Consider the following 26,157-nt stretch of genomic DNA (forward strand, 5'->3'; position numbering starts at 1 on the left):
AGTAGGGGCTGGTGGGTCTGTGTGTGTGTTTGTTTAGGGAGAATGGGTTGGGGGTGCAAGTATTGACTTTCAGGTTACAGCTGTTAAGAATCTCTACTCATTTGATACTGTAGCTCATTAAAAAAAAAAAAGTTAATTTGACCTTTTTAGGTGCTTCAATATCAGAGCTCAAATATACTAGACATTAAGACTTCCTTCATATATTAAAGGTGAAGTCTATTTTTATTTATAACTTGTCTCAGACTTGGCAAAGCTTTCTGGGAGGAGCTTTGTCAAGTCTGAGAAAATAACTGTATGTGGGAATGTGGAGTCTACCTCCCTATATAGCATTTATAAGCAGTGTATTAACATTAAAAAAAAACAAAACTTTTTATAACACACTGTAGTTGTGCTTCATTGTGCTCCCATCCCATCCTTCAAACTCTACTCTTCTTCCTGCCAGACTAAAAATTAATGTGTCTGCATCTTCCCATCCCACTGCAGCGGGCCTCTCCCAGCAACAGATAAGACAGCGACATCTTGGCCAACAGTCATAAAGCTGGGTAGTACTGTTGGTGCAGCGGTGCCTGGATGTCGCCATAGCAGCAGTAAAGCTGCAGCCTTGTTGCTGACAGGCCGGTATTTTCCTCGACGGTGCGGTCAACTCAGACCCGGCCACCATAAAGGAGAGTTGGAACACAACCTTTGGTCGACACTGTCAGCTTAAGCAACCAACAGGAGCACACCCTGCTCGTACTCACATACGCACATATGAATTCACACACCCATATACATGGCTGCGTGCATTGGAGCTTAAATTGGCATGGGCAAACATGTCTTTGCTAAATATATATGCAAATGCACAAACACGGCCAGTATACAATGCAGTGCAGGGATCTGAGTCAGAACACACAAAGTATTAGTGGTAAATTTGAGATGATATAGCCATCAGCTGAAGGGATTTTACTGTATTTTACTTTATACAGGATGTGTAAAGAAAAAATTACCTCATAGTTTAAATTGGTACATGAAAAGTGTTTGTGAGACACTTGCCACCACATGTTGCAGTTGAGAGTGAATGACAACTAGGTAGCAAGGGAGCAGAGAAGTTCAAATAGTTTGCTAAAAGTAATAGATACATGGCTGAAATACACAATTAAAACGGATAGTTGGTTGAAAATTAAAAGTTAAAAATGATGTATAAACAGTTGGAATAGTTAGTCAAAAAATAATGTACAGGTATAAAAAGTTGAAATTGTTAGCTAAGAGTACGGGAATATTGGCTGAAAAACAGCTAAAAATAATGTCTAAACAAACAGAAAGCTAAAGTACTGGATGAATGATTGAATGCTTCAGCTTTAGTCACTCCAAGCGGTAGTAGTACAAATGCAAACCTGACCAAAGCAAGCTAAACATCAACAATTAAATTATCTACGAGCTACTATCTACTTTTATCTATCGATCTGTATTATCTGTATTAGATTAAATCCGGTTTATAAACCATTCAGAAGAACATATTTGGGAGCTGCTGATGAAGGGGCACCTGAGCTAATCCGTTAGGGCTGTGGGGGTGCTTCAGACGATAAAAGCTGGGAACCGCTGATTTATGACATGAAAATCTATCTCTTAACACAAGCAGTCACCTCAAGTACACCAAAGTTATTTTTGAGGGGTCACTTGAAATCCAAGAAAAATTTCATCAATCAATTATATAAAATGTGAATCAGTTTATTAACCTGAACAGATTCCAAAGAGCATTGGAAAAGAAAGAAAACAGAGTTCTTAAGAACAGTATAACAATAAAATTCCCTTACATAATGGCAAAATACAGACAATTAAATTAGATTAATATGTTTAGAATAATTTCTCACTCTTTGTGTTCTGCCTTCAATTTTTGGAAAGGAAATTGAGTCATTTCATTAATCTTAAAACAGTAAAATGATAAACTTCTAAAATGTAGTCATGATGTCAGAATCAAAATGACTGGTCCTGATTTTCCAATGAATCTTACAAGATGCAGTTTACACCTGCTGTATCTTGTAAAAACTTATAATCATACATATAATCTAAGTGTCATATCTTAGAGGCCATACAACACAGCATTCAATCTACAACAGTGAGCAGTGGGTTATAACTGGCTGGTTTTAGTGTCCACTATAACTTTTTAACTGTCCTTATCTCAACATAAATAATGTGTCTATAAAAGTTAATAATCTACATGTTGGTAATGAGACATGTTCAACAGCATTGAAAAAGGTATTTTCTGTCAATTTTACGGTTTTCTGCCTGCGATGACAATAAAATGTTGAAAGTCTTCTCAATATGTTCTTGAAAACACCATAGAAAGTAATGGCAGCAATGAAAACTTTTAACTAACAAGCTCATCCACTATAATGTTGCTGTTTCTGAGATATTGTATTTTTACATTCCGCTCGATTGTCTTAGCAGTGATATATTTAGTGTAGTGTTTTCTCCAAAAACAGAGAATTCTTTAACTAATAGGTAGCTCTTGTCGACGTGTTGAGGAAATGTGGCCTGCTGGACGTGAGTTCAGGAGAGCTGGGGTCAGTCCTGGTTCAACTGTGTTCTTTGCTCCGGCTGAGCTGCTGAGTCAGTGTGCTGGGGATAATACACACTCATCCCTTGGCAAAACTGCTATCCAGGGTTATGGGTATGGTCCAGGTGAGCTGTGTCAGTTACGGGGGCCAGTGTGACACAGTACAGTATATAATATAGCCAGCAGATTAGATGTCCTCAGGTCAAGTGAGTGCGAACACATGTAGCCATCAGATACTGCATAAGGCCCATTTGATGCTCATACAACGCTGTTTCTCCACAGCTCCAGAATCCCCAAGGGATAGCTGCAGGACGGAGAGATGGCCCCCATTCCGAAGCCAAAGTGAGTTGTGTACTGTCAGTATGGCAGTGCCATGGGTTGAAGCTCAAGCTTGAGAAAGAGCGCACCAGGAGTTCTGTGGAGCCATGGAGGTCGGGGTAAAGGGATAATCCTCATATTTAATGTCCACATGTCCTGATCCTGTGCTGTCTAACTGAGGAGCCGTCTGTATGCAGGAAAGAGACTTTTATAATGAGCAAAAATAAATTCAGGATCATTGACGCTGTATTTAAAAAGTGACACTTCACTTATTTTACACATAAAATTTAAATGATTCATTATGAAGAATACTACACAGTCCGTGAAAACAGCTGCATTATGTCTTCTGTTTCTCTGATGGCTTATCAGGATTTAAAACATCAAAATTTTGCAGCAAAATCAACTCATTCCAATGGAATCACCATGTTCAGGGGTTTCACCAGCAGGGCTGAAGTAAATGTATGCAATGTTTTGAGTTTAACTTGGGTGAACTTTGACACCCGAATTGTTGATCAATGTTGTTGATCAATAGCGTGCCGTATTGACAGTGCTGACCTGCAAAGGAATGGAGAGCTGGAAGAGCTGGCTATCGTAGCTCATTAGCTGTGCAGCAGCATCCTCTTTTATTTAACCTTCTCTATTGGAGTATTATCTGCTAAAAGAGGGATGGTTTGCAGACAGCTATGAGGCAGGAGTTGAAGGTACAGACCAATCTTTTGAATAAACTGGGTGAACTTACTGTCCCTTTAGTGACTGAATTAGCAAATTTGCACAGGGTTAGCTAAAGGTTTCTTCTGCTTTCTTTGCTTGACCTATGTACGGAAAGGAGGTTTACCTGAGTGGCGGATGTGACCGTCTGGCCAGCGTAGGGTGAAGGGGCCATGTTGGGTTCGCTCTTAATGGTGGAGGCGTGTTCTGAGACTGAGAGGGAGGTTGGGGAGCTGGTGCCCGAGGTGGTGGATCCTCCTAAAGAATAAACAGGGCAGTCAAATGAGTTACTGAAAAATAACCAGCCTATTACGTTAATACATTGAGACATATTTCAGAATAATTTGTGCTGATTCTGATTCCTTACCTCCTTTACCTCTAATCGCTTTTTAAATATTTAAATATTTTATTCCAACATGTCATCAGATGTGTAATAAATCACAGCAAATCAAAGAGTGGATACTTATTCAGTCAACCATCTCCTCCCCTTACTACACCGCATCCTCCCCTTTCTCTCCACCTGTTTGCCCTACCTGTGGATGTTTTATTTTTGGGCATCTTGGGTTTGCGTTTCCTGGTTTGAATGCTCTCTTTCTTCATGGCCAGAGGTCTGGGCACCTGTAGGGAGTACAGCACCACACATTAGTTGAGTGTACCTCCCAGTCCCTGATACAACAGAGGCCACAGTGTCATGACAACCCACACAAGCTCCCCTCCCACCCTGCCGCTCTGATAACAGTGACCACAATGCCCTTGAACAGGTTTTACAGTGTGCAAATACTGAACTGTTCCCCACTGCAGAAGTTTGCTAGAGGAGATGTTTTACAAACAGGTTATTGGGGAAAACAGGGGAGAAAGGTGAAGAAGAACAGATGAACAAATATTAAGTCCATGTATCAAACCCTGTGGTGTGACCTACCCCATGCAATTTCATATAGAGGCCACATGCGTTACAGACAGGTTCTCCCTCTGCATTGCGCCTCCACAGTGTGGTGGTGCTGGTGTGGCAGTTAGTGCAGCACAGGCCGGCTCGGCGGGGTGTGGTCTGCTGCAGGTACAGAGGAAGAAAAATGACATCTGAATGAAAACTGTTTGCCTTTTGTTGGCTGAAACCCTGATGAGAAATCTCAGTCAGAAACAAGCTCACAACTAACATCTTTGTATCCTTCAACTATAGTTTGAGAAACTTGAGTTAAACTGTTCTCTTAACTTTTAGAATGAATTGCAGGATGTCAGTATGGTACAACAATGATGAATTATCCCTCCACAAACCCATACAAAAAATCCTAATAAATCACTAGTTAAGGACAACCTGTAAAGGCAACATAAAAATGTTTTTCTTTCTCACACCAAAGTGTGACTATCAGCGTGATTTCGCACACCAAGTTTAGAGCAAAAGCCCCATGCAGCAGCAGAGAGTCACGTTGCTCTGGAGAACGTCGTCTAAAAACGGCCTGTCCAAGGGCAAGGTCACTGCAGGACAAATAAAAACAGAGAAAACAGCCCAGTTGTGGAAGGAGACTGTAGCGCGACTCTCAGCCACAGCTGCTCTGGAGAGGCAAGTTCCTGGGAAATATACAGCTGTGAAGCCTTGACACCCCAGCACCAAACAGAGCTTTTTTCCATTTTCTAATTGCCCTCTCACGACAAATAGGCTTAGACCTGAGTGGAAGTATATATTACATCTGTAGAACAAATAATACATGGAGAGAATTTTGCATTATTCATTAACTCAGGCACATACTTACATAATAATGTTTTTTGATATTTGACTTACTTCTGACATGTTATCAATATGCAGTGGTGGAAGAATTCAGATCTTTTACTTAAGTCCAAATATACCCCAATGTAAACACACCCCATTACAAATAATAAACCTTGCATTCAAAATTTTACTTAGGCAAAGGAAATAGGAATGATCGTGAAAATGTATTGAATATTAGACGTAAACATACTCTCAATCCAGGATGGCACCTTTCAGACGGTTATATAATTAAATGTATTATAAGATTATCATCACTGAAGCATTATCATGAAGCTCAAAGTGGAGCTAATTTTATCTAAATTGGGTAGTTTAATCTATGATAGTGTTCGAACAGTTAGTCAATTAATCTGTCAGCTGACTAACAAAAGAAAATAAATCAGTAGTAAAGGCCTCATTCGCAAAAGACATGTTGACATGTCACGGCAGGAAAAGCAAAAGTGTAAATAGTAACATTAATGATGAATTCCATTTAGCTGCTTCAGTTTCAGGATCTTTGTGTGCTGGTTTATTGTCACACTGTACTTGGTTTAACTGGGACACGTGAATAGAACAGAGCCATCATCCTTGTTATTAATAACACATGTGTTTTTCCCGCAATGACCAGATTTAATGTCTGCTGTGAAAAAGGGCCTGTTTTGATATCCAACTGACAGCTGGATTCATGAAGCCAAAATGTCATTTTCTGGTTCCATCTTCTCTGGTATGAGGATTTGCTGCAATGGATTATTTTTGGGTTTTGGACAATTGACTCAGATTGCTTTTCAGGAAAAAAATAAAAAGGAATTTGAAAATGTCACTTTGGGCCCCGGGACACTCTTCTCTCTTTTTTTTTTCCTTTTCTTTTCTTTTCTTTTTTACAGTTTATAGATTTACTAACTATCAATTGATGGGTCAGACAAAAGCTCAAAAGATAGCTGTAGGCTAAACCCATACAAAGCATCATGTTACATATATAAACGATCAAGATCTTAATCTGCAGTGTACAGCAGCTATAGCTGTCAAGCAGTATAGTTGTGGAAATAATCCAGTCTTCCCTCTGATATGTGGAGGAACAGAAGCAAAAAGTAGCATAAAATAGAAATACTCAAATAAAGTACCTCAAAATTATACCTACATCACTTGAGTAAGTGTCCTTAGTTACTTTCCACCACGGTCAACATGTAATTTTACATTCACTGCCACATAAAGCCTGATCCTTGTCCTTTTACCATTTCATTTGCCTACTATAATATATATAAAAAACTATAGTTATAAAAGTATAATATAATACATATAAAATAAAAATATAAAATATATCCCATAGTGATATTTAAGGTGGTTAAAGAAAAACTACTTAATTTTATTAGATCAATAATAATTTTTTTTTTTGATTATTTTTTTAATGCACATTTACCCCTAAAAATATCACCAATTCTAAGAACTGCAATTCTAAAATTCCTCGATATTGCCTCCACTACACAGTGGGGTGAGTATTTGCATCCTTTACTCACTAAAAGTAGCAAAACCACAGTGTAAAAATATCTATTATAAGTAAAAGTCTTTATTCATTCAAAATGTTACTTAAGTAAAAGTACACAAGCAGTACCAGAAAAAATACATTACAAAGTACATTTATGTGGAATGGTTCCTTTACAGTGTTATATTATTTTAGTATCGGAATATTTTCATTGGTGCGTTAAGATGCAAGCAGCGTTTTGATGTGGAGCTAACTGTAATATTGTTGGTAGTATAATATTCCATGAACTGTTCGGATGTTTCCACTGAAAAATCCTCATCTGCAACATTAACTTGTAACTAGGGCTGACAGCTAAACGTGGTGGATTGGAAGTGAGGAGTATCACAAAATGTGAGCCCTCGTGCATCGTACAGTTCCTGAAAGATTGTACTTGAGTCAGTGTACCGGTTCTTAGACTCTTTTTGCTCCAGTTTCCGATATTTAAATAACACATCGGTCGGTACCCGAGGGAGCAGAAACCCCCCTGCCCTGCCACCGACGCAGTCTTCCCTGTGGCTTACCAGTCGTTTCTGGGGCTTGATGAGCGGCCTGTTGATGCCATTCATCTTGTGGTAGAGACCGCAGGCGTTGCACAGGTAGTGCCCGGTGCCGTCCCTGCGCCACAGAGGCGTGGACACGGAGCCGCAGTTGACGCACTCTCGGCCCTCTGTGCACATGTCGTCCATCAGGTCTGAACAGCGGAGAGAAGACGTGTTAGAGAGTGTACCTACGCCGGGTAGAGCACATTTTAATTACCCCGGGGATAACTCCCTTTTATATGCGGTGCTCCCGCGGAGAGCTGAGTATGCCACAGGAATACCTTGTTTATTTCTACCGTGTTTTGTTCTGTGGAAGCACTACAACCTTATCCAGCCAGGGAAATCAGCGAATTTTCATTTATGGACCTTTAGGTATCCAGCCTATAATATCCCTTTTAATATTGGTAAAGGTTTAAAACCGTACCCCGGAGCTGATCGCACTCATGTCCCCGTCTCCCTGCCTTGACATTATTTGTTTTTCTCCCGTGACAGCTTTCTGTCTTCTGAGACAGAACAGCGGCATCTAAAACCATAATCCGGAATAAACAGCCTTCCTGTTTACCGTATTTTCTTCTGCACTTTTAAAACTACGGGGGCGCAGAAGGGGGGTCTCGTCACGGGCCGACGCATGATGAATGGCCGGCGGAGGAATTTAAACCCCCTCCATTCGGTGTGATGAAGAGAGATCAACCCCCCCCCCCACCCCACCCCACTCCCCACCCCGAATGAATCAATGGGGAGACAGACTGATGGAGGGGATCTGTTTGGAGAGGGGCAGGACGGTGTGTTATCAGTCCCAAAGATCCCGGGGTCCCCTCCATCCATCACGGCTCTGACACACGACGGACTCCTGGCATTAATTGCCCAAATTCCTAATCCCTCAAGTTAGAGAGGGAGAGAGAGAGAGACCTGGGGGAGACCCCGCCGTTCGTGATAAGGTTGCCCCGCAGCTGGGTCGCCTCCTTTGAACTTGTGATTGTGGTTGTTGTTTTTCCAGAAGAGCAAAATATGTCACAAAGGCTGAGCCGCTAGTCCGGGACGGGCAAAACCGACAAAACGATCACTCGCTATTACTCAATATAATCACTAAAATCATGTTTAGCTGAACCAGCCAAAGTGGATATAAGAGCTTACAGAGAGACGCCCTATACCCTGTGCTCACTATGAATTACCACACACACCGTTCAATTCTGTATGAGGAGAAGTCTCGTCAATCCCCATGATATAATGCACATGACGGGCCTACACGGGGACGTCGCTGCTGCATGCCATGGCGACGCCACGCCGAACGACGCCAGGCATAAAATGGCACGAAGCGACGGATTCTCGCTGTTGAGCAGCGTGAGGGGTCTGTGTCGGGCCCCCGCATGCTTTTGGGGAGGAAGCCCTCCTTGATCAGACCGAGGCAAAGCGTAAAGAGGGGGAAAGAAAAGAAAAGGAAAAAGATTGAATTATTTTGTCAGGACTTTGAGAGGTGCGAAGCCGTCTAAAGGCCGGCGCGTCAGACAAAAGCCCCCGAAAGAGGCTCTTCACGAGGACTCGGTTGCTCTCCTCATCACCTTCAGACGCCTCCTGGACTCTGTTAATAAATGCTGACGGCCGCAGGGAGAGACCTTTCGGGCCCTGGCCGTCTGATCAAGGTGATAACTACACTGATTGTCGTGTCAATGGCTCTTTTACTGTGTGTTTTTTTGGTTCTCCGTGTGTATTCAGCCCCTTTCATCAAAACACTGGACTGTTGCCGGGGGATTGAATTAACATTTTAATTGATAGTTTTTAGCCACGAATGTGTATTGTCTAAATCTAATGTGGGATTGTTTCGGAGACTTTGGCTGAATCTCGCCCTCTCCGACCACATGACACAGCCATTACTGTTATAGGCCTCTCTATCACTTCCCATAATAAATAAAAGCCACAGCGTCATATAACCTGGCATTTACAACTCTTGATAAACGAAATCCTAACGAACCAACCACTGAAATGCAGAAGGAATAACAGTACGTTCTTGGACAAATGTTTCCAGTTATGCTATAACAATAATAAGGTCACGTTTAGGCATATTATGCCCCAAATTGGCATGTTATTTAAATAGTAATGCATATTTGCAGATTTTTTTTGTGGCTTGAAATTTTAACTACCGTATGATGGTAAAAAAAATAAATAATAATAAAAAAAAAAAAACAGGAAGAAAAGCTTAAGAGTGTGGGATTCACGGTATTTGGAGGAAAAGTCCCAGGTAAAGGAATAAGTGCTATCAACCTTATTCCGAATGGGATTTTGCTCTTTTTAAATAGTTGGAAATCCTTAACACGAGAGCACAGTTCAAACAGCCACGGCAGTAGTCCGATTTTAAGACGGATTTAAATACGAACCTAGCGAGCATTCGTGACCAAATCAGCTGGTGATGATACCCGTAACACTCCGGCCATGACCCAATTCATATTTTCAGTGATAAAAAAATGCTCCACTTTTACTTTTGCTGTGCTTTCTTTCCCCAAAATGATGATTTACATTTAAAAATGATCAGCGACAGTTCACTACATGGTCAGGAAGTACAGTCACCAGTTTGGAGGCCTATGCTTACCCAGACTGGACCTTCTTCCAGACAGACCGCCCTGCCGGCCCTGCAGACTTATCACTCCGCTCTCGAAGGGTCCCGGGGTCCAGGAAGACGTCGCCATCTCCGGGCTCACGTAAGCGTAGGGGCTGGAATAGGAGCCTCCGACCGAGCGCACCAGAGCGCTTCCGTACTGATCCGCCCGTGCGCCGTTTCCAAGGACCAGCGGGCTCTGATAGGTCGCGTCCCGGCCGGTGTTGCTGCTGACGGGCGGGCTGTGCGAGTAGGAGAAGCCGTGATGAGGGTGAGGGCTGCTGGGCGTGAAGGAGGAGCCGTCCGTGCCGGTCTGGGGCCAGCCGTGGTGCCCACCGAGGCCGTGGGACTGGTGGGGCGAGTCGCAAGACTGCAGGTAGGACAGGGTGGGCAGCATCGCTGGGACTCTGGTGGTGGGGACGTAGACCGGAGAGCTGGCCGACGGGTGGATGTAATTCCCGGTGTCATGCGCGTAAGGGGACTGGTTGGAGGACAAGGCCAGGCTCTGATACATTTTCACCGCTTTTATGTTCTGGCAGGAATATGGAAAAGTATGTGGAGGATTTCTTAGACTGGTCTTAGTCCTGTAGAGGCGATGCTGTCCACGCCCGAAGACGCGTAAAATTCGTCTCCTGAGGATTTTTTTCCCCCGTCTTTTTGACTTAAGAAAAATCTCGTGGAGATTCCTGTCCTGTGATTGAAATAAATGGAGAATTTCTTGAGTTAATGTGAGAGCAGAAAAAAAAGCGAAGCCCCTCAAGCAGGTCAAAGTTTCAAGGACACTGGAATTTTTACATGTTTGACCCATTTTTTCTGTCATAAGCCACTTTTTATTTCGCCAACCCCCCGAACAAAAATAATCGTAATTTGATGTGAGTTAAATGAATGCTCGCTCAACCACGCACGATAAAAGGCCTCGGGAAAAGTTCAACAATCGCCCAGTATCATCAGTCATATTTCACCTGTATCATTCTGATTGACGCGGCATTGATTAAAATGACATTAACGATCGCTGATATCTGTCCGCGCAGATAGAAGCGACCATAAGCGACCCCAGATATCCCGCGGCTCCGCGCTGCCCCATGAAATCAGAACCATAAAGGGAAACCAAATCAAACAACGCAACAGATAGCAAGCCCCGCTCCATATCTACCGTGCATTTATTTTCCATCAATAGCTAGTAACTCAAATCACATAAAAGCTTGATAATAGCGCCTGCTACACGAGGAACACCGCTGCTTTCCAAGGGCTCTCAGTGTATTATCTCACCAGATAAGGACGGTCGGGCGATAAAGCAGTCCGGTCCTTCAGCCGTCCAAACCTCAACGGGAGGAGCGCAGCGGGGGGAAAACTTTGTCACTCCACGCAGACAGAGACAGGCGAGGGAGCACCGCGGAGCCTCTCCAAAATATCCCTCGCTTTAATGCGTAAAAGTTGCGCGCACTGTTCGGAGATAAATGAAGCCAAAGTCGCCTTTCTGGTCCCGGACGAGCGCAATGTTTCTCTTCCTGTCGGTATATCTGGAGATAGCTGCTGTCGCTGATAATTGCTGATATGGGTGTGCTCCTATTCGCTCCCCTACTGGAAAATTTGTACGGGGGAAGAACACGTGACGCAGTCCGCTGCTCCGAGGTAGGCCTAGGTGGGGAGCGAGGGAAGGAGGGAGGGAGGCAGGGGCGGTAGGGAGGGAGGAGAGGAGGGCCCCTGGGTGCCCGAGCCTGGAGGAGAGGACCCGGACCCGAGGACCGAGGGCTGCAAAAGGAACAGTTACAATTGCACCTGTAGTCACCTTTTGCTGGGTGTGAAGTCTGCGTTTGATTAGAAAGAGAGGGGCCGCACATTTAAATCCAGGCGAGATGTGAAGGACAAACTCCACAAACCTCGGGAGGTTCATTTTTATACTCGACTTTTTTTTGTTTTATGCATGAAAGTATCCAGACTTTTCCTCCTTTAGGCGACAGAATACAGTGTGTACAGTATTCATTTTATGATAGTTACGCGGATTTGAATGGTGCGTGAATGCGCACCCAGATGTGTTTACTCTAGAATGATTATCCACCTTAAAAATCACAACACCAACGCCCGTTGTGGTAATTTTGAGTGTATTCCAAATTCTAACCTTAAAATCAAACTGGACCGGCCCACTTCTATGCATATTAAGGTGTTAAAAGGTGTTTGATTGAATCAGTGGCGTGGGACAGAAGTGGGGCACACACGCTGCAGCAAAAATGTACTGGGGAGAGAAAGTTTGTTGGAGTTTTTATGGCGAGAGTAATGCGACTGAGTTCTCTATGAAAGCTGCAGTCCCCGATAAGAAACACGACCAATAACTAACCATATATGGAACAATAACTTCACATGTCACGGGCTGCTCAAAGGAGCCAGAGGGAATCATTTATAACCGGGGAGGTGTGAAGGGGTTAGAGCTTGGACGATGACACTGACACTGAAGTAAAATATTGTCAAATCGAATCAAAATAAATTAGAACCAGCATGTGTTATTATGCCACAGCCGAAGTATTCATTGTTCACGGAAAATAGAAAACGATAACGCTGTAACGTCAATGTGGCGTGTACCTTGTCGCTCGTCCCGATATTCTGTATTTTTAAACTTAATTACTAACAGTACATGCCTAAAGGATTTGGTATTTTTCTCCCAAGCAAAGGCCTTGAAACTGAATTTACACCTTCACGTGGTGAAATAACATTTATGGAAAATACAAGGGAGCTATTCTCCGAGTAAACATATAAATCAAATATGAAAATGCAAATAATTAATACATTTAAAAGATATATTTTTTTAAATCTTGAAACTTGAAAAAAAATCAATTGTATTTAGTCTGAACATTTGTTAGAAAATTGAAAGACCAGCGATCCAATAAGAAATGGAGAAAACCGGTCTTAAATCTTCAAGCCAGCATCTGTACACCACAGCCTGAGCCCAACGGAGCTTATTTTCGATTTGGAAAATCTGTTAAAATGTGCGGAAGTGCCAGGAAAAAGAATCCCTGGGACACTGTAAATGTCTCCCGTCTCCGCGTCCATGAATCATCCCTTCCTTTAGTTCCCCACATCCGTCCACCTCGGTAACGGGCGAGCGGAGTCCGTCTGTCTGCTTCCCATCGTCCTCTAATGGCGGAAGACTTGATGCCGATTTGTGAAACAGCTTCGCAGCACACACAGATGCTTGCTCATTCTTTGTGCCATTTCAATTATTCTAAAGCAAATTTACAGCAGAAAAAGAACAATGTTGCATATTTGATAATGCGACCTTGTTATTTTATAGTAAAATTTTACACAGTCAATTTTTTATTATGCTGAAAGAGAAGCGCGTGGAATCATTTTAAACCTGTTATTTCTATTCGAAATACAGAGCTCTATCTCCGTCTTATTTTTCTATCACTGAATTTTATTTTGATTAATTTTTTTTTCCAAAGGGCCTAGACTTTCTGCTCCAACATACGTAGCTGTCAGTCTAACTTCAACAGATGCCAAGGTGTCCTACAGAGTCACATGTAGGCCCAGGAGCCATGCAGACATCTTCAACAACAACAGGTAACTCCTGTGTCCTTGAGATAAAATCTGCCTCCTTATCTTGATCCTCCATTCTAATCATAATTGGAATTTCATTACCCTCACATGTATAACCTTTGACATAAAACCAGGAGAATATTTCATAGAGCATATTTCAGGGATTGAACTGCAATAATGTCATTTATCTCATTTATTATCGCCTGAAGTTAAACGATTTATTCATATTAAGGAACGTGTAACAATGAAATTTAGACAGATTATAATTTTACAAATTATAATAGACACATGGATAGAAAATATTTGCACAATTCAAGGTACATTATCGAGCTTATCACACTGTTTGTAGCTAAAAACGTATACTGTGGTCTTGTCTAATGAAATGATGAAAAAAAACATCAGTCCCGGGCAGGATGAGGCTGAGTCACATCACTTGGCAGCAGCCACAGCAGGCCGCAGGATACTCCTCAGCACGGACTTTGAAGTCTCTCCCATACACAAAGAAAACATGGGACTCTTTCCCTGTCATTCAGAGGTCACCTTGGTAATAGCAAGCGGTTTGATGCTTTGATGCTAAATAGAGAGAGAGAGAGAGAGAAATTGGTTAACAAGATGAGCACATTCCACACAGGAATACAGACTGCAAAACCTCACACCTGCTGTGAAAGGTTTGCAAATGCTTCTCTTGGTGCTCTCTTAGGAGCCTTGTCGACGTTTGCACAACTGCAATGTCTGGGAAGTTTGTGACTGGATTAACCTACATCACATAAGATGGGCAACACAGCAGTATCTGATTTTCTTTTTTTGTCGTTAGATCATTTATTTTTCCTTTTCTAGTGGAGGCTTTTACCATGTAATTAGTGTCTGTAAACACCGCCTTACCACTCTCATGTCTGTGTGCTAGATATAAAGGTGGAGTCAGGCGATGGTTAGGATCACTTAGCGTAAAGGTTGGACACAGGGAGAAACAGCTGGCTCTGTCCAAAGGTAACAAAATCCACCTACCAGCACTATAAAGCTCACCTAATAATATGTGATATCACGTTTGTTTAATCCGTGTAAAAATCTAAAGTAGGAGTGTAAGAAGTCTAAGGTTGGGGTTTTGGGGAGGTTATGTAAGACTGGCCCTAAAGACAAAGTACATACCAGAGAGAAAGCATAAACATTTAAGGCAACACTATCTAAATCCACAATTTCTTTGGTGGAAACAGTAATTTCTTCAAATCTCTGCTCCTTGCCTGGCATCAGTCACTTCAGGGAGGCTTCAGGGCTCTTATATATATAACTTGTAAGTTAGTGAGCTTTAGAGGGGACCTAAACGCATCATATTGTTAAACTTGATATGTGAAGATGCAGTAGATGCATTGTCGCGAATGTTTAAAACAAGTACAAATGTGATTAAAATCCGAGCATCTGCGGTTCTTGTCTGCATTTCCTCAGATGCATGTTTGAAAGAAAAGCCTTACCAAAGAATGGCCTTTGGCTCCAGTCTGTAGTTTGTGTCCAAGTAAGTGTCTCCAGGCAATGCCGAGGAGAGCAGAACATGAATGGAGAAAAGAGAGAGAGCACAAATTGTTAGAGGCCCGAAGGCCAGATGCATTTGATTAACTTATGTGTAAAATGTCATTTCAAATTGATTTACAAAATCAAATAAAAAAACGGAACCTTCTTAATAATGCCCAAAATTTTATACCTTAAGTTTCTTGAGCATTGGGAAAACTTTTCTCATTCTGTTAGAGAATATCACACTGCTCCTCCTCATGAGCCACAGTAATACAGTACACAAGCCTGAGAGTTAATTTAATATAGTTCAACAATAAGACTGAGAGTACAAAAATCAAATACTAAACGTACAGTTCCACATCTGTAGTTCCTTTGTTTAGAGTAAATGATAGTTGATGTTTGGAATAGAAGTGCTCCTCCTCATGAATGCCACGAAGTGAGTCAGTCTCTGCCTTAGCCTGTATGTGTGAAAGGCCTCCGTGTTGACGACCAGTGCCTCCGGCCTTGTGCTGTAGAAGCGTTTCTCTGATGCATACTTCATGAAGGCATGGTGAGCATCATTCTCGCCGAGAGGCTGGATGCTGTCAAACCAGAGTTAGGCATTTTTCAAGAAACGGACATTCCCCACTTAGAAAGGATGGCATTCTCACACAAATATTAAGGTACCCAATCATGTGTATGAAATGATGCCTGGGGCATTCAGAGTATTTCTATTTGATGCAATAGGAAGAAAAAAAAAACATGCAAAAACCGGTTGATGTAATGTAGTTGTATTATTTGGCATCTCAATAGAAAAGGCCTATTGCATGTTCCATACCGCAATAACACCAAAACTACACAAAGAAACAAATGATTACACATTCAGTTATAATGTGGGAAAATAAAACAACTTTATAATTATTTGGGGGGGAAACTCTATCTTTTCCCCACTTAGTCCCATTTTGTTCAACGCCACATTAGAATTAGTCTAAAACGACCTTTGTTTTAAATTATGGTCTCAAAACTCATATGTGTATTTAATGATCTGTAATTATGCAGATCATTAATTGTACCCAATGACGCTGGTACATCATTAGGTGACATCAGTTACCAACAAAGCATTTGAACAGATATTTAAAACTGCGACACTTCATCCAGTCACTTGTATTCAAACTCCAGACACGTATATTCTTTCATGACAAATAACAGGACTAATACCGCTGTGGTTAAAGGAAAGTGGGAGGCAGATCTGGGAGTTTAGGAAGAACTTAACATTTACGTTTTGCTTTCGACATGGAACGCATCTGGATGAACGCAGTCCCCCCTGACACAAGATTGTGCGTTGCGGACCGTCCCCGGCGTCAGGCTTCAGGTGCCCGATCATCGCGCGCGTACCGCGGTCCTCTCCGCAGCGTGTATTGAGCCGTGCGGAACATGAACATGGAAGCGGGCTCGACATAGGCCACGTCTGAAAAGGGCTTTTCCCCTGCTCTTTTTACAATACGTCTCTTTGAGAAAACATTCACCGGAGACTTTGATTTGTCACCACCACTTGTACTCCTTGGAGACCACACTATACAGGCCCCTTACGCGTTCACGATGCCCAGACCCCACCGCATGCGTGCCTCTAGAAAAATCACGGACTAGATGGAGAGCTGTATTTCCTCATTTTTGATTTTTTTTCCAGTTACCCCCCATTTTCTCCCTCTCTTTGTGCTTTATTCACCTAAACGACTGAATTCAGCCATTTCCCCCCCACTAATGACTATTGCTGGTGCAGATGGTCGGAACACGCGAGTGACTCATTTGCACAATTTGCATGACTCAATGACGCGAACTAGAACAAGCATATATAAACAAAGACAGTGAGCAAACGTACCTGAGAGGCTCTCTACAAATCCATGAACCCAAATGTCATGAGAAATTACTTTAGACCCCACGTAATTGTGTTTGGCGCCTTACTCCCAGTTGTCATGTCCACGATGGCTGAATTTCAGCTTGGGGATGTTGGTTCGAAGTCACAGGAGGGTGACGTAGTCCACCTGTAACAGGTGAAGAAACGGAATGTCCTACAACAAGGGATCATCCGTGGCTGTGCAGTGGAGTCATAATGTCCACGTTTTACCAATAAACACGCCAGTCTTAGCAGCTGTATGGGCAGTCTGTCCTCGGGATTCCAGCTGTTCACTGTACATTCACCCTCTGTCAGCGTCTTATCACAGCCAGGTAACCTGTCCTATAGTTTGGTTGCACACAAGCTGGAAACACCTTGAAAATGAGACAACAATTAGTGTGTGCGGCGTGTGTGTGTATTCAATTCATTACTCAATTAATAACACGCTCTAAAAACACGCAGAGAATCAGGTTTATTTAGATGTTATTTTTACCTCTCAAATAACATCAATAAGACATTATGAATCCTCACATGAATACATTGTGTAAAATATATAAATGAACAATTTAAATGTGAGATAAAAACTTGTTATGAAATGCAATTTCACTATTTTTATTCTCATTATTAAAGAATTTATCACAGTGTACCATATTTATTTAATCACCGTACTTTTCATTCCAAAATGTTTGTTTATGTTTCATTATGTCATGTTCCCCAATTAATCTTTTATTACTTGTCACTTTTAATTTAATGATGTCACTTTTCATTTAACTTTGAAAACTTTGGGGCTCCATGCAAACCTCCCCAAAAATGTATATATGGTAAGGTGACAAATCAAAACATTGACATTTCTCAAACCTGTCAGTTACATGCATAGCTTTGATTCATGAGAAGCAAACAAACAAACAAACAAAAAACAAAAAAACAAAAAAAGAAAGTGTGTATATGAGTGATAAAAAAAGTAAAGCTGCAGGAGTTAGTGTGAGAAGATTTTCTCTCTTAAAACATATGAAATGTGACTTTTAAAGTATCAGTGTCTTGACTCTCGCTGGCATGGTCTTACAACCTTCAGCATAACCATCAATATAAACAATAATATCATAACCATCAACAGCAGTTCAAGAATCACCATTATAATCTCCATCAACCTAAATATTACAGGTTGATTTTGGCTAATTTGTCCCCAATGCTCACTGAAATCAAAGAATAGCAAGCGACTACAAAGGGTATGACTGACAATACTCTTACAACATAGGCACAAATATAGCTACAGGTAACACACTCGCCACTCTTGTGATGGAGGGTCCATCTTCACCCAGAAAAAAGAAAAAAGAAAAAAAAGAAAAGCACACTTGAAGATTTCCAAACTGTGTGCCAGGTACAATGATGACACTTCTGCTTACCACTGACAAAAGTGCGAATAATATTAAGTAACTGAGTAGTGTGAATGCTGAAATTCCTGGATTGCCCGCGTTACATGGAAAATAAGGAGAGCACAAGAAGAGCACCTAAATCCACCACTGTTAGTAAATGAAATGTTACTCAATGATTAGTTTATTAGTTATCTAACACATGTACATCTCATTCAGTCAGTGCAATTAGTATATAAACACTTATTAAATGGTTTATAAGACACTATAATGTCGCTATAAGCAGGTATAAGGACATATTTAAATGTTTATTGATGTACTTAGTGAACCCTAAATTAATCAAATCAAAATTAAATTTAAAAATTAAATTTAAGTTTATTATCCAAAGCTGGACATTCATTTGCTCAGAGGTACAAAAATGTACACTGAAGCAGTGATGATGTCATCAGGGTTATCTTGGCTTGGGCCCGAGGCTTTGTTTTTTTTTACCATAAAGTCTGCATTACAAACTGGAGATGCGGGGTTTGTAAGAAGTGGGCCTTTAGGAAGCAGGGATGGTCTAACAAGAAACGCTGCAGAGTGGCATCCTGGGAACTGTAGGATACAACATTTTTTGGAGCTCGACCCACTAGAGACTAAAAGTCACGATATCTCAGCCTCTGGTGACGGCAATTAACGTGTCAGCCTCATGTGTGAATAGGCACCCTAGTCACGCATCTGTAAAGTCACGCTGCCAATCTCACTGGGTCAGACCTGGTCACATTTAGCACATGTCAAACTGAGACACGGGAAAAAAACAGAAAATAAACGCCACAAGCCTCTGCTCTCCAAAAACAGTTTTACTTTTATAAATCTCCATTGTTATTAAATCCTAATATGGTGAGCCGCTGCTGCGCATATTTTTTTCCAGCGTGGTACTGTGTTTCTTGGCCAAAATTCCACCTTTACAGTATTGTGTTTACAGTTTTTATCAAATGATGCGTTTCTGCTGGTAACAATGCCAAAAAAAAAAAAAAAAAGTCTGATGATTTAAACAATTAGCTAACAGATCACTCCTGCCTACTGGGTTTATTGTAGCTGCTCCACACAGCACTTCCAGGCTGTGGAAGTAATTAGTTAAATTAGATGAATTAGTCCTTATTTTTTCCCAGAGCTGGTGTCATAACTAATTTCCGACTAGTGCTTTTAGGCTGAATGGCTCCCACATTCACAAAGTCTACCTTTATGTTTGGGAGTGGGCGACTGTTGACTTGTGAAAAATCCCTGCTTCCACTGTCAGTGTAAATGTGATCACTTCCACTCTGCTACTAGGTGCTTGAGATAGCAACACATAATCAGCTGTCAGATTTGTCTGTCTCATTCAATAGAATTACATCTATGTTGTACTGTTTTATTAATAACTCCTTAACTGTTAATACACCAGTTACAGATGCTTAATAGGAGATGTTACACTTGTTGACAAATACATTAATAAACATATAAAAATATATATAACTACATTGTATCGTGTTATAAACCATTTACTAAGTCTTTATATTCTGCTTAAAAATGCTAAATAGGGGGATTAAAATCTAAATTTAGAAAGTAGAATACTTCAATAGTTAGTTTTTAAAACCATAAATAATCAAATGAGTATTGGCTGTCCCTCATCATCAATAATCAATAATACAAGGGATTTCAATTGAGTTTTGTACATTTTGCATATTTTCCTCAACCATAAACTCTGTGTGCACCACATGCCGTAACCCCAATCTTTCACCCTGGAGAAAAAGCCAACGAGATGGTTTAGCACATGGAGTAATTCTCGTCTCTCAGTACACAAGTCAGATAGCAACCTTATGAATGAGGTGACTGGTGAGGGCCTGCTCCGCCACAGCCCCATTTACACAGTCCATCGCAGCGCTCCGCACGGCTGTGTTAGGGGGCCCGTGACACTATAACAGCTCCCTTCGGTCAGCCTGTGGTTATGTCAATAAAAACTGTGATCCACAAATGCGCCACATTCCCATTGCAGGCTGGCTATCTGCTGTTTATGTCAGGTTTTGGTAATGTTTCTGTGGGCTGACTGATAGGCCTATCCGCCAGGGAGGCATTGTCTCTAGAAATGCCTTTTAACTTTGATCACCCTCTAATGTGAGGCCACTGTCCTTTACAGCTGCATTCTTTGGACTGGAATGGAATTTAAGCCTCTATCTTCATTTTACATACACATGCCTGCAAGATAAGTTAGGAATTTTTCAAAGGTATTTATTGTCTATAAGAGAACAAGCTAAAGTTGTGTTTGTGTGCGCGCCGTTGGACTTGTGTTAGCTTTTTCTCAAATTTCTTGTCAGTGGTGCAAATTGATGCTATGATCACCCCAGATAAGATCTTCCCAGTCTTCATTCATCACAGCGAAAGTGTTATCAACTCAAACCAACCCCAAACCATAATGAGCAGTTAGCAAAGACATGTTGAAATAGCCCTGAGAGGACTGATGATGGTGCAGAAGAAGGCTAACAGAGGAGCCGGAGTCTGGGCAGGAGTGAAGCTCAGATACCAGCTATCGCCACAGCTGATTTGAGCTCAGCGGGATGCAGATCAGAGCTGTATTTGATGGCAGATGACTGTGCTCCTTCGTGGGGAGTAGGTTCAAATCTCGTTTGTCTTCTGTGGCTGGATGTGAGTGACGTGCGGAGGTTGGAGAGACAGCAGAATGTGATGTATGGTTACAATCTGCCTGCTGTGTGTATGTGTGTGTGTGTGTGTGTGTGTGTGTGTGTGTGTGTGTGTGTGTGTGTGGATCTGGAGACAAGATGTGCAGTCTGTCCAGAGGGACCAGAGCATTGTTTCTGTCTGGGAAATAACGACAGCCTATGACTATGTATGTATATGTCTAACAATATTGTCCTAAATATAATCCTCCACTGCATGGATTATGTTTGTTTTGGGAAATAATTATTTCACCCCATTTTTTTTTGTCTGATAATATATCAGCCAAAAAGCTGATCGCCCCCAGAGATTCTGCAGAGCAATTATTTGGACAAAACAAGCAAAGTCTGCATTAGAAAGGTTGTATTAGAAAATACAGTATGAGGTCTCTTTTTACTTTATGTAACTTTTCAGCATTTTTTCAAATGTATTTTATGAGCCTCTGTCTTCATTTTCTTCTGCACTGTCATAAATTGTAAACATGGATTGTTCTTAATTTATCTTCTATGTAAACTTTGTTCCATTCGCCACCACTGTCACTGGTCTCGAGCTTACTGTCAGCAGGAAAAGACCCCCAACTCCTCAGTTAGGTTCCTTTCATCTTTCATTTACACCACAAAATGCCAGGGTTTTCATTTCACATCATAACACATCTCCATCTCTGAGCATGGTGTTGGTCTGACAGGTAGCCTAACTGCACAACACATGCTTGAGGCAATAAAAGGAAAATCACAATTTAGGAAAAAAAAAAAATCTACAATCTAAAAATCTTAATTCATTAATTTGATGGTATGGTGACAATCAGTCTTCCATTCTCTTGTGTTTTGTCATCAACGTGAAGTAAATATATTTATGTTTTATTAATTTAATTCAACTTAAAATTTTCCAGCTTGCAGTTTTTGTAAGTACAAACTCTACATAGACACCTCTTTTTCGTAGTTTGATTCAAACATATACTTTGGAGACTTGCTGTGTCTTAGATAAGAGTCTGTTAAGATAAGTCATTGTTGTTTCTTCTTAAAATAAAAACAGTGCTAATCAAAATGAAAGTTCGTATCCATTTCAATTCATACCTCCATACACTTACAATTCAACAGTACCACTGGGAACAGCCTCATGTGTTGTGTTTATACAGACTCTAGTGCAAAAATGGCTCCAACAGCAACAGCCACAGCTGTGACTTGTGTGTCAAATAATGGATGGCTGAGAAAATGTAAACGGAAAGCAAATTTGACTTTAATCTGTGTCAGTTTAACTCAACAGTTGATGATTCAACCCAATACCTTAAGTTTGTTGAACTTGTTTTCTCAGTTTCTCTGACTAACTTCAGTTACTTTTGCATATTTAAAACTCATGGAACAACTTTGCACTAATCATTCAGCTTCAGTTAACTCACATTTTTAAGACAGCAGAGAAACCTATATTTTTAATTTGAACCAGTTTGAAATGTTTTACAGTGTAGAGATTTGTGTACATGCTTGTATTTTTTCCAGAAGTTATCTTAATTTGTTTTAATAGTCACATTTACAGTATCTTACCCTTTTCTGGCAATGTACCACATGCAGCTCTGCTCACTGAAAATATAACGTTATTCAAATATAACCTCATAGGGTCACCTGATTCATCAGAACCATATTACAATGTGTGAAATTTTAACATTTATACATCGGGAAAGGGAGGGTCAAAAAGAACAACAATATGCATTAGAGGGTTGTTGACTGTTCCTGTGAAGAAAAACAAGATAACAAGCATTAACAAGAATATCAGAAAAAGACTATTGCTGAAAGTATTCATTTAGTCAATATTTTAAAATGAGAACTGCTGCTATGCTAAAAACCAATGTTTTTTAAAGTAAATTAATTGGGTGTATGTGCTTGCTGTCATGAGATAAATGCCTCTTTTCATCATGTTCATGTCAAATAGCTGATAACTCATACTGGAGCTAAATAGACTTGTAATTGTGTTTTCTCATGATGGATGTCTTATTTTCAAATTAATCATCATATTCTACCACAAGCCTTTCCCAGACCTCTGACAGACTGCTGTGGCCCCGTGGAGCCACGCAGGGTGGGCAGGGGCCTCACCTCTTCCGTGCGTCGTGTCTCTGGTCTGTGCTGTGGTCAGATCATCACAAAAATGTGAACTTTCTCCCCCTCTATTGCAACTCGGAGTCCGTAGACTTCTCCCAGTAACATGCCAGTGTACACAAGGAGGAGATAGAGGGGAAGAAAGGGTTTAGAGGGTTAGAACACGCCCCTGGTGCTCTGTTCACTGGGGAATGTGAAGTAGGAGTCAGCCTAATCTCCAGCACCCATGAGAGACTGGCTCCTGTCTGCCTGGCTGCCACTTCCCTATCTGTGTGTTTCATTTCAGCCTGTCAGGCCCTATCTGGACTGCTGGTGCTGCTGCTGCTACTGCTGGGTTCAGGCCCTGGGACAGCAGGGCCAACAGAATATATACTCACACACCGGGACTGACTAGTATTTATTATACAATCGTATCATCTTTCAGTGGAATGCTATTGGGTTGATGAACATATGGTGTTATTATTTTATAAAGATATATCAGTAATTCTGAGATAAACTGAATTAAGGAGTAGGAAAATGGGTCTTGTTTGAGTGTCTGTAAAGTGATTAAAAATGATATCTCATTCACTCCTGATTTCATTTATACTATCTGGGAGCAATCAGCAATCAATATAAAAGGCTAATCTTTGGGAAGCCTGAGACACAGGTTTGCCAAAATGTTAAGCTTAGTCAGTTGAAATAAATGCATTGGAGCTATGCGCGTTCTCATTGTTGTTTTTTTTATTACTTTTTTATTTTTTTATTTTGTACATTGTCTTGTCTATCAAACTATTGAACAAATTAAAATGATGACCTCATGGTGATGGTGAATGTAAATTTAGGGTATCCCTAAAATCTGGAATTCATCTCCTGTTTTTACAGATACACTTATCAAGAACAAGTGACCTCATGCTTTGTTTGTAATGTTACTGCTGCCTAGTTTTTTTTTTCAGCTAAGAGCACCTTTGCATTGTCAGCGGCATTTCTTTGAGGCAAAGTGATCATTCACTGTGCATCAGGCAGAAACTTAAGTTTAAATTGACCTTGTATAATTTCCTGATGTTCATTTTTTCCAAGAAATATTCAACTATTACAAAAATGAACACAAATAATTACCAATATATTCTAGCTTGTAAAGTAGCACCAAACACAAAGTACAGCTGAGGATGATGGGAATGTGATTAATTTTAAATTATCATTAAAAAAGTATTGGACAAATTGAATTTGCGACCTAATGATGATGCTGGGTCAAAAGAATGTCTGCACCAATTTGCATGGTAATCCATCTAAGAGTTGTTGAGACATTTCACTGTGAACCACAAATATTTATGTGCTGGCACTAAAGGAAAGTCAGGGGATCACTAAAGCTGGTAGGATTTATCCTCTTGGATACCACAAATGTGTGTAAGAAATTTTTACGGCAATCCATCTAGTAGTTAGACATTAAGATATTTCAGCCTGGGCCAACGTAGTGGACCAACAGACAGACTGATGTAGCCAGCCCCAGTGCCACACTGCTAATGTGGCTATAAAAATATCAATATTAAAGTTTCTATAATATTTTAAAAGTGTACAGTGTACCTTATGCAACAACCATATTCAGGCACAAATGCAGAGACAGAGAATTCATTATGTCAAGTCACTGCCCTAGCTTGTTTATCGGTAGTAAAGCAAATATACTGGAGGAAATTCCTGGTAAATGCAATAAAAATGGTTCTGAGAAGACATTATACTAGTGTGAGCCCTGTTTTTGCTCTGCACTGAAGTGGACACACCTCATGTTCATGTGGGAATAAAGTTCACTTCACACTGTGTTAAAACAAGCTCATCCATTAGTTCATATTATGATGCTATATTGGATCTGCTTTTCACAACACACTGTAGTGAAGTAAACAATGGAAAAATGCAATATATGGAATATTACTGATTATTACTTTATGGAGATGGGAAGAACAATGGAATGGGAACATTTAATTTCGATGACCTGTATTCTGTTACCTGTATCTGCAGGTAACAGAATGGTCTGGTTGTACCAGTACACAATTACCTTGAACGTTAATATATAAAACTGACTCATTGAGAAACCTCAGTTCTCGTGAGGTGTGTAGACTTCCACGTTTTAGATCTGTAGTAACAGATATGCTGCCCAGTGAGCAAATAATCACAATCATCATATGTCAGGACATGCAGGGGGTGGACACTATAACGTGGACACCTATTAAATACAATACAATCCATTACATTAGGTAGGAGCTGTTCAACCAGTGGTAGAAAAAGTATTCAGATCTATTACAAAGAGTAAAAGTCGCAGTACCACAGTGTAAAAACACTCTGTTACAAGTAAAATTCTTATATTCTTACTAAATAGAAGTACATAAGTATTAGCATCAAAATATAATTTTATTTATCAAAAGTAAAAGTACTCAATATGCAGAATGACCCATAATATATTACTATATTATAATTAGCATTAATGCATTAATTTGTAAGCATCACTAATCTTTTCGGCTGGTAAAGATGGGGCTAATTTCAATTACTTTAAACATTGCTGGGATAACTCAATCTATAATAATATATCACGATTTATATAGTTTACTACAGTCCTGGTTGAAATATTTGGCACCCCTGAATTTTAAGTAAAGACCATAGCATATCTTCAGAATTAAATGCAAATTAACCAATTTTGTATAATCAAAATATTTCAATAAAATGTCAAAGAATACTGAACAAAACGAAATTTAAAAAACTAAACTTGCATAATGTTGAAATAATACAAACACAAAATGCACCCAGACACAATTATTGGCTCCCTTCACTAATATTTGGTTGCAGAAACTTTGGCAACAGTGACAGCCTCTAAACATTTCTCATAGCCATCTAGAAGCTTCTTGCATCTGTCTGCTGGTAGTTGCTGCTACTCTCCCATTGCTATGCGTTCAAGCTATCTTAAGTTTGCAGGAGTCATTTTTGCAATGGCAGATTTCAGCTCTCTCCAAAGGTTTTCAGGACTCATTGCTTGCCTGTTTAAAACAGTCCATCTTTTCCTTTTCAACCAACCATTCTTTTTTCCTGCTGGATGTGGGCTTTGGGTCTTTGTCCTGCTGAAAGACCCAAGACCTTCACCTCAAACCTAGTTTTCTGACACCGGGTAACAGATTTCGCTCCAATATGC

At 40.6% G+C, this 26,157-nt stretch overlaps 1 protein-coding gene and 2 long non-coding RNA genes across 6 annotated transcripts; 1 reads left to right on the forward strand and 2 right to left on the reverse strand.

Annotated features, from left to right (window-relative positions):
* Positions 1-1,706: 1,706 nt before the first annotated feature.
* gata5 (GATA binding protein 5) lies at positions 1,707-11,579 on the reverse strand. 4 transcript variants are annotated; one of them, XM_040152528.1, is made up of 7 exons: positions 11,221-11,579; positions 9,946-10,642; positions 7,344-7,513; positions 4,482-4,610; positions 4,096-4,180; positions 3,690-3,820; positions 1,707-3,059 (listed from the first exon to the last, which is right to left on the reverse strand). In XM_040152528.1, exons 2-7 carry the CDS (start codon positions 10,463-10,465, stop codon positions 2,922-2,924), a joined length of 1,173 nt encoding a protein of 390 aa, XP_040008462.1. In that variant the 5' UTR covers positions 10,466-10,642; positions 11,221-11,579; the 3' UTR covers positions 1,707-2,921. The 4 variants fall into 4 exon arrangements, with proteins under 4 accessions (XP_040008462.1, XP_040008461.1, XP_040008460.1 ...); XM_040152527.1 differs by lacking the exon at positions 11,221-11,579 and adding an exon at positions 10,914-11,205; XM_040152526.1 differs by lacking the exon at positions 11,221-11,579 and having other exon boundaries at positions 1,707-3,041; positions 9,946-11,205.
* On the forward strand, positions 11,498-23,682 carry LOC120803720. Its single transcript, XR_005709374.1, has 3 exons — positions 11,498-11,583; positions 13,389-13,506; positions 23,293-23,682. It is a non-coding gene; the product is annotated as an uncharacterized LOC120803720 (long non-coding RNA).
* Positions 13,782-15,428, reverse strand: LOC120803721. The gene is made up of 3 exons (XR_005709375.1): positions 15,337-15,428; positions 14,949-14,972; positions 13,782-14,055 (listed from the first exon to the last, which is right to left on the reverse strand). It is a non-coding gene; the product is annotated as an uncharacterized LOC120803721 (long non-coding RNA).
* Positions 23,683-26,157: the final 2,475 nt, after the last annotated feature.

This window comes from Xiphias gladius, chromosome 18 (assembly GCF_016859285.1).
Source record: "Xiphias gladius isolate SHS-SW01 ecotype Sanya breed wild chromosome 18, ASM1685928v1, whole genome shotgun sequence".
NCBI lineage: Eukaryota > Metazoa > Chordata > Actinopteri > Istiophoriformes > Xiphiidae > Xiphias > Xiphias gladius.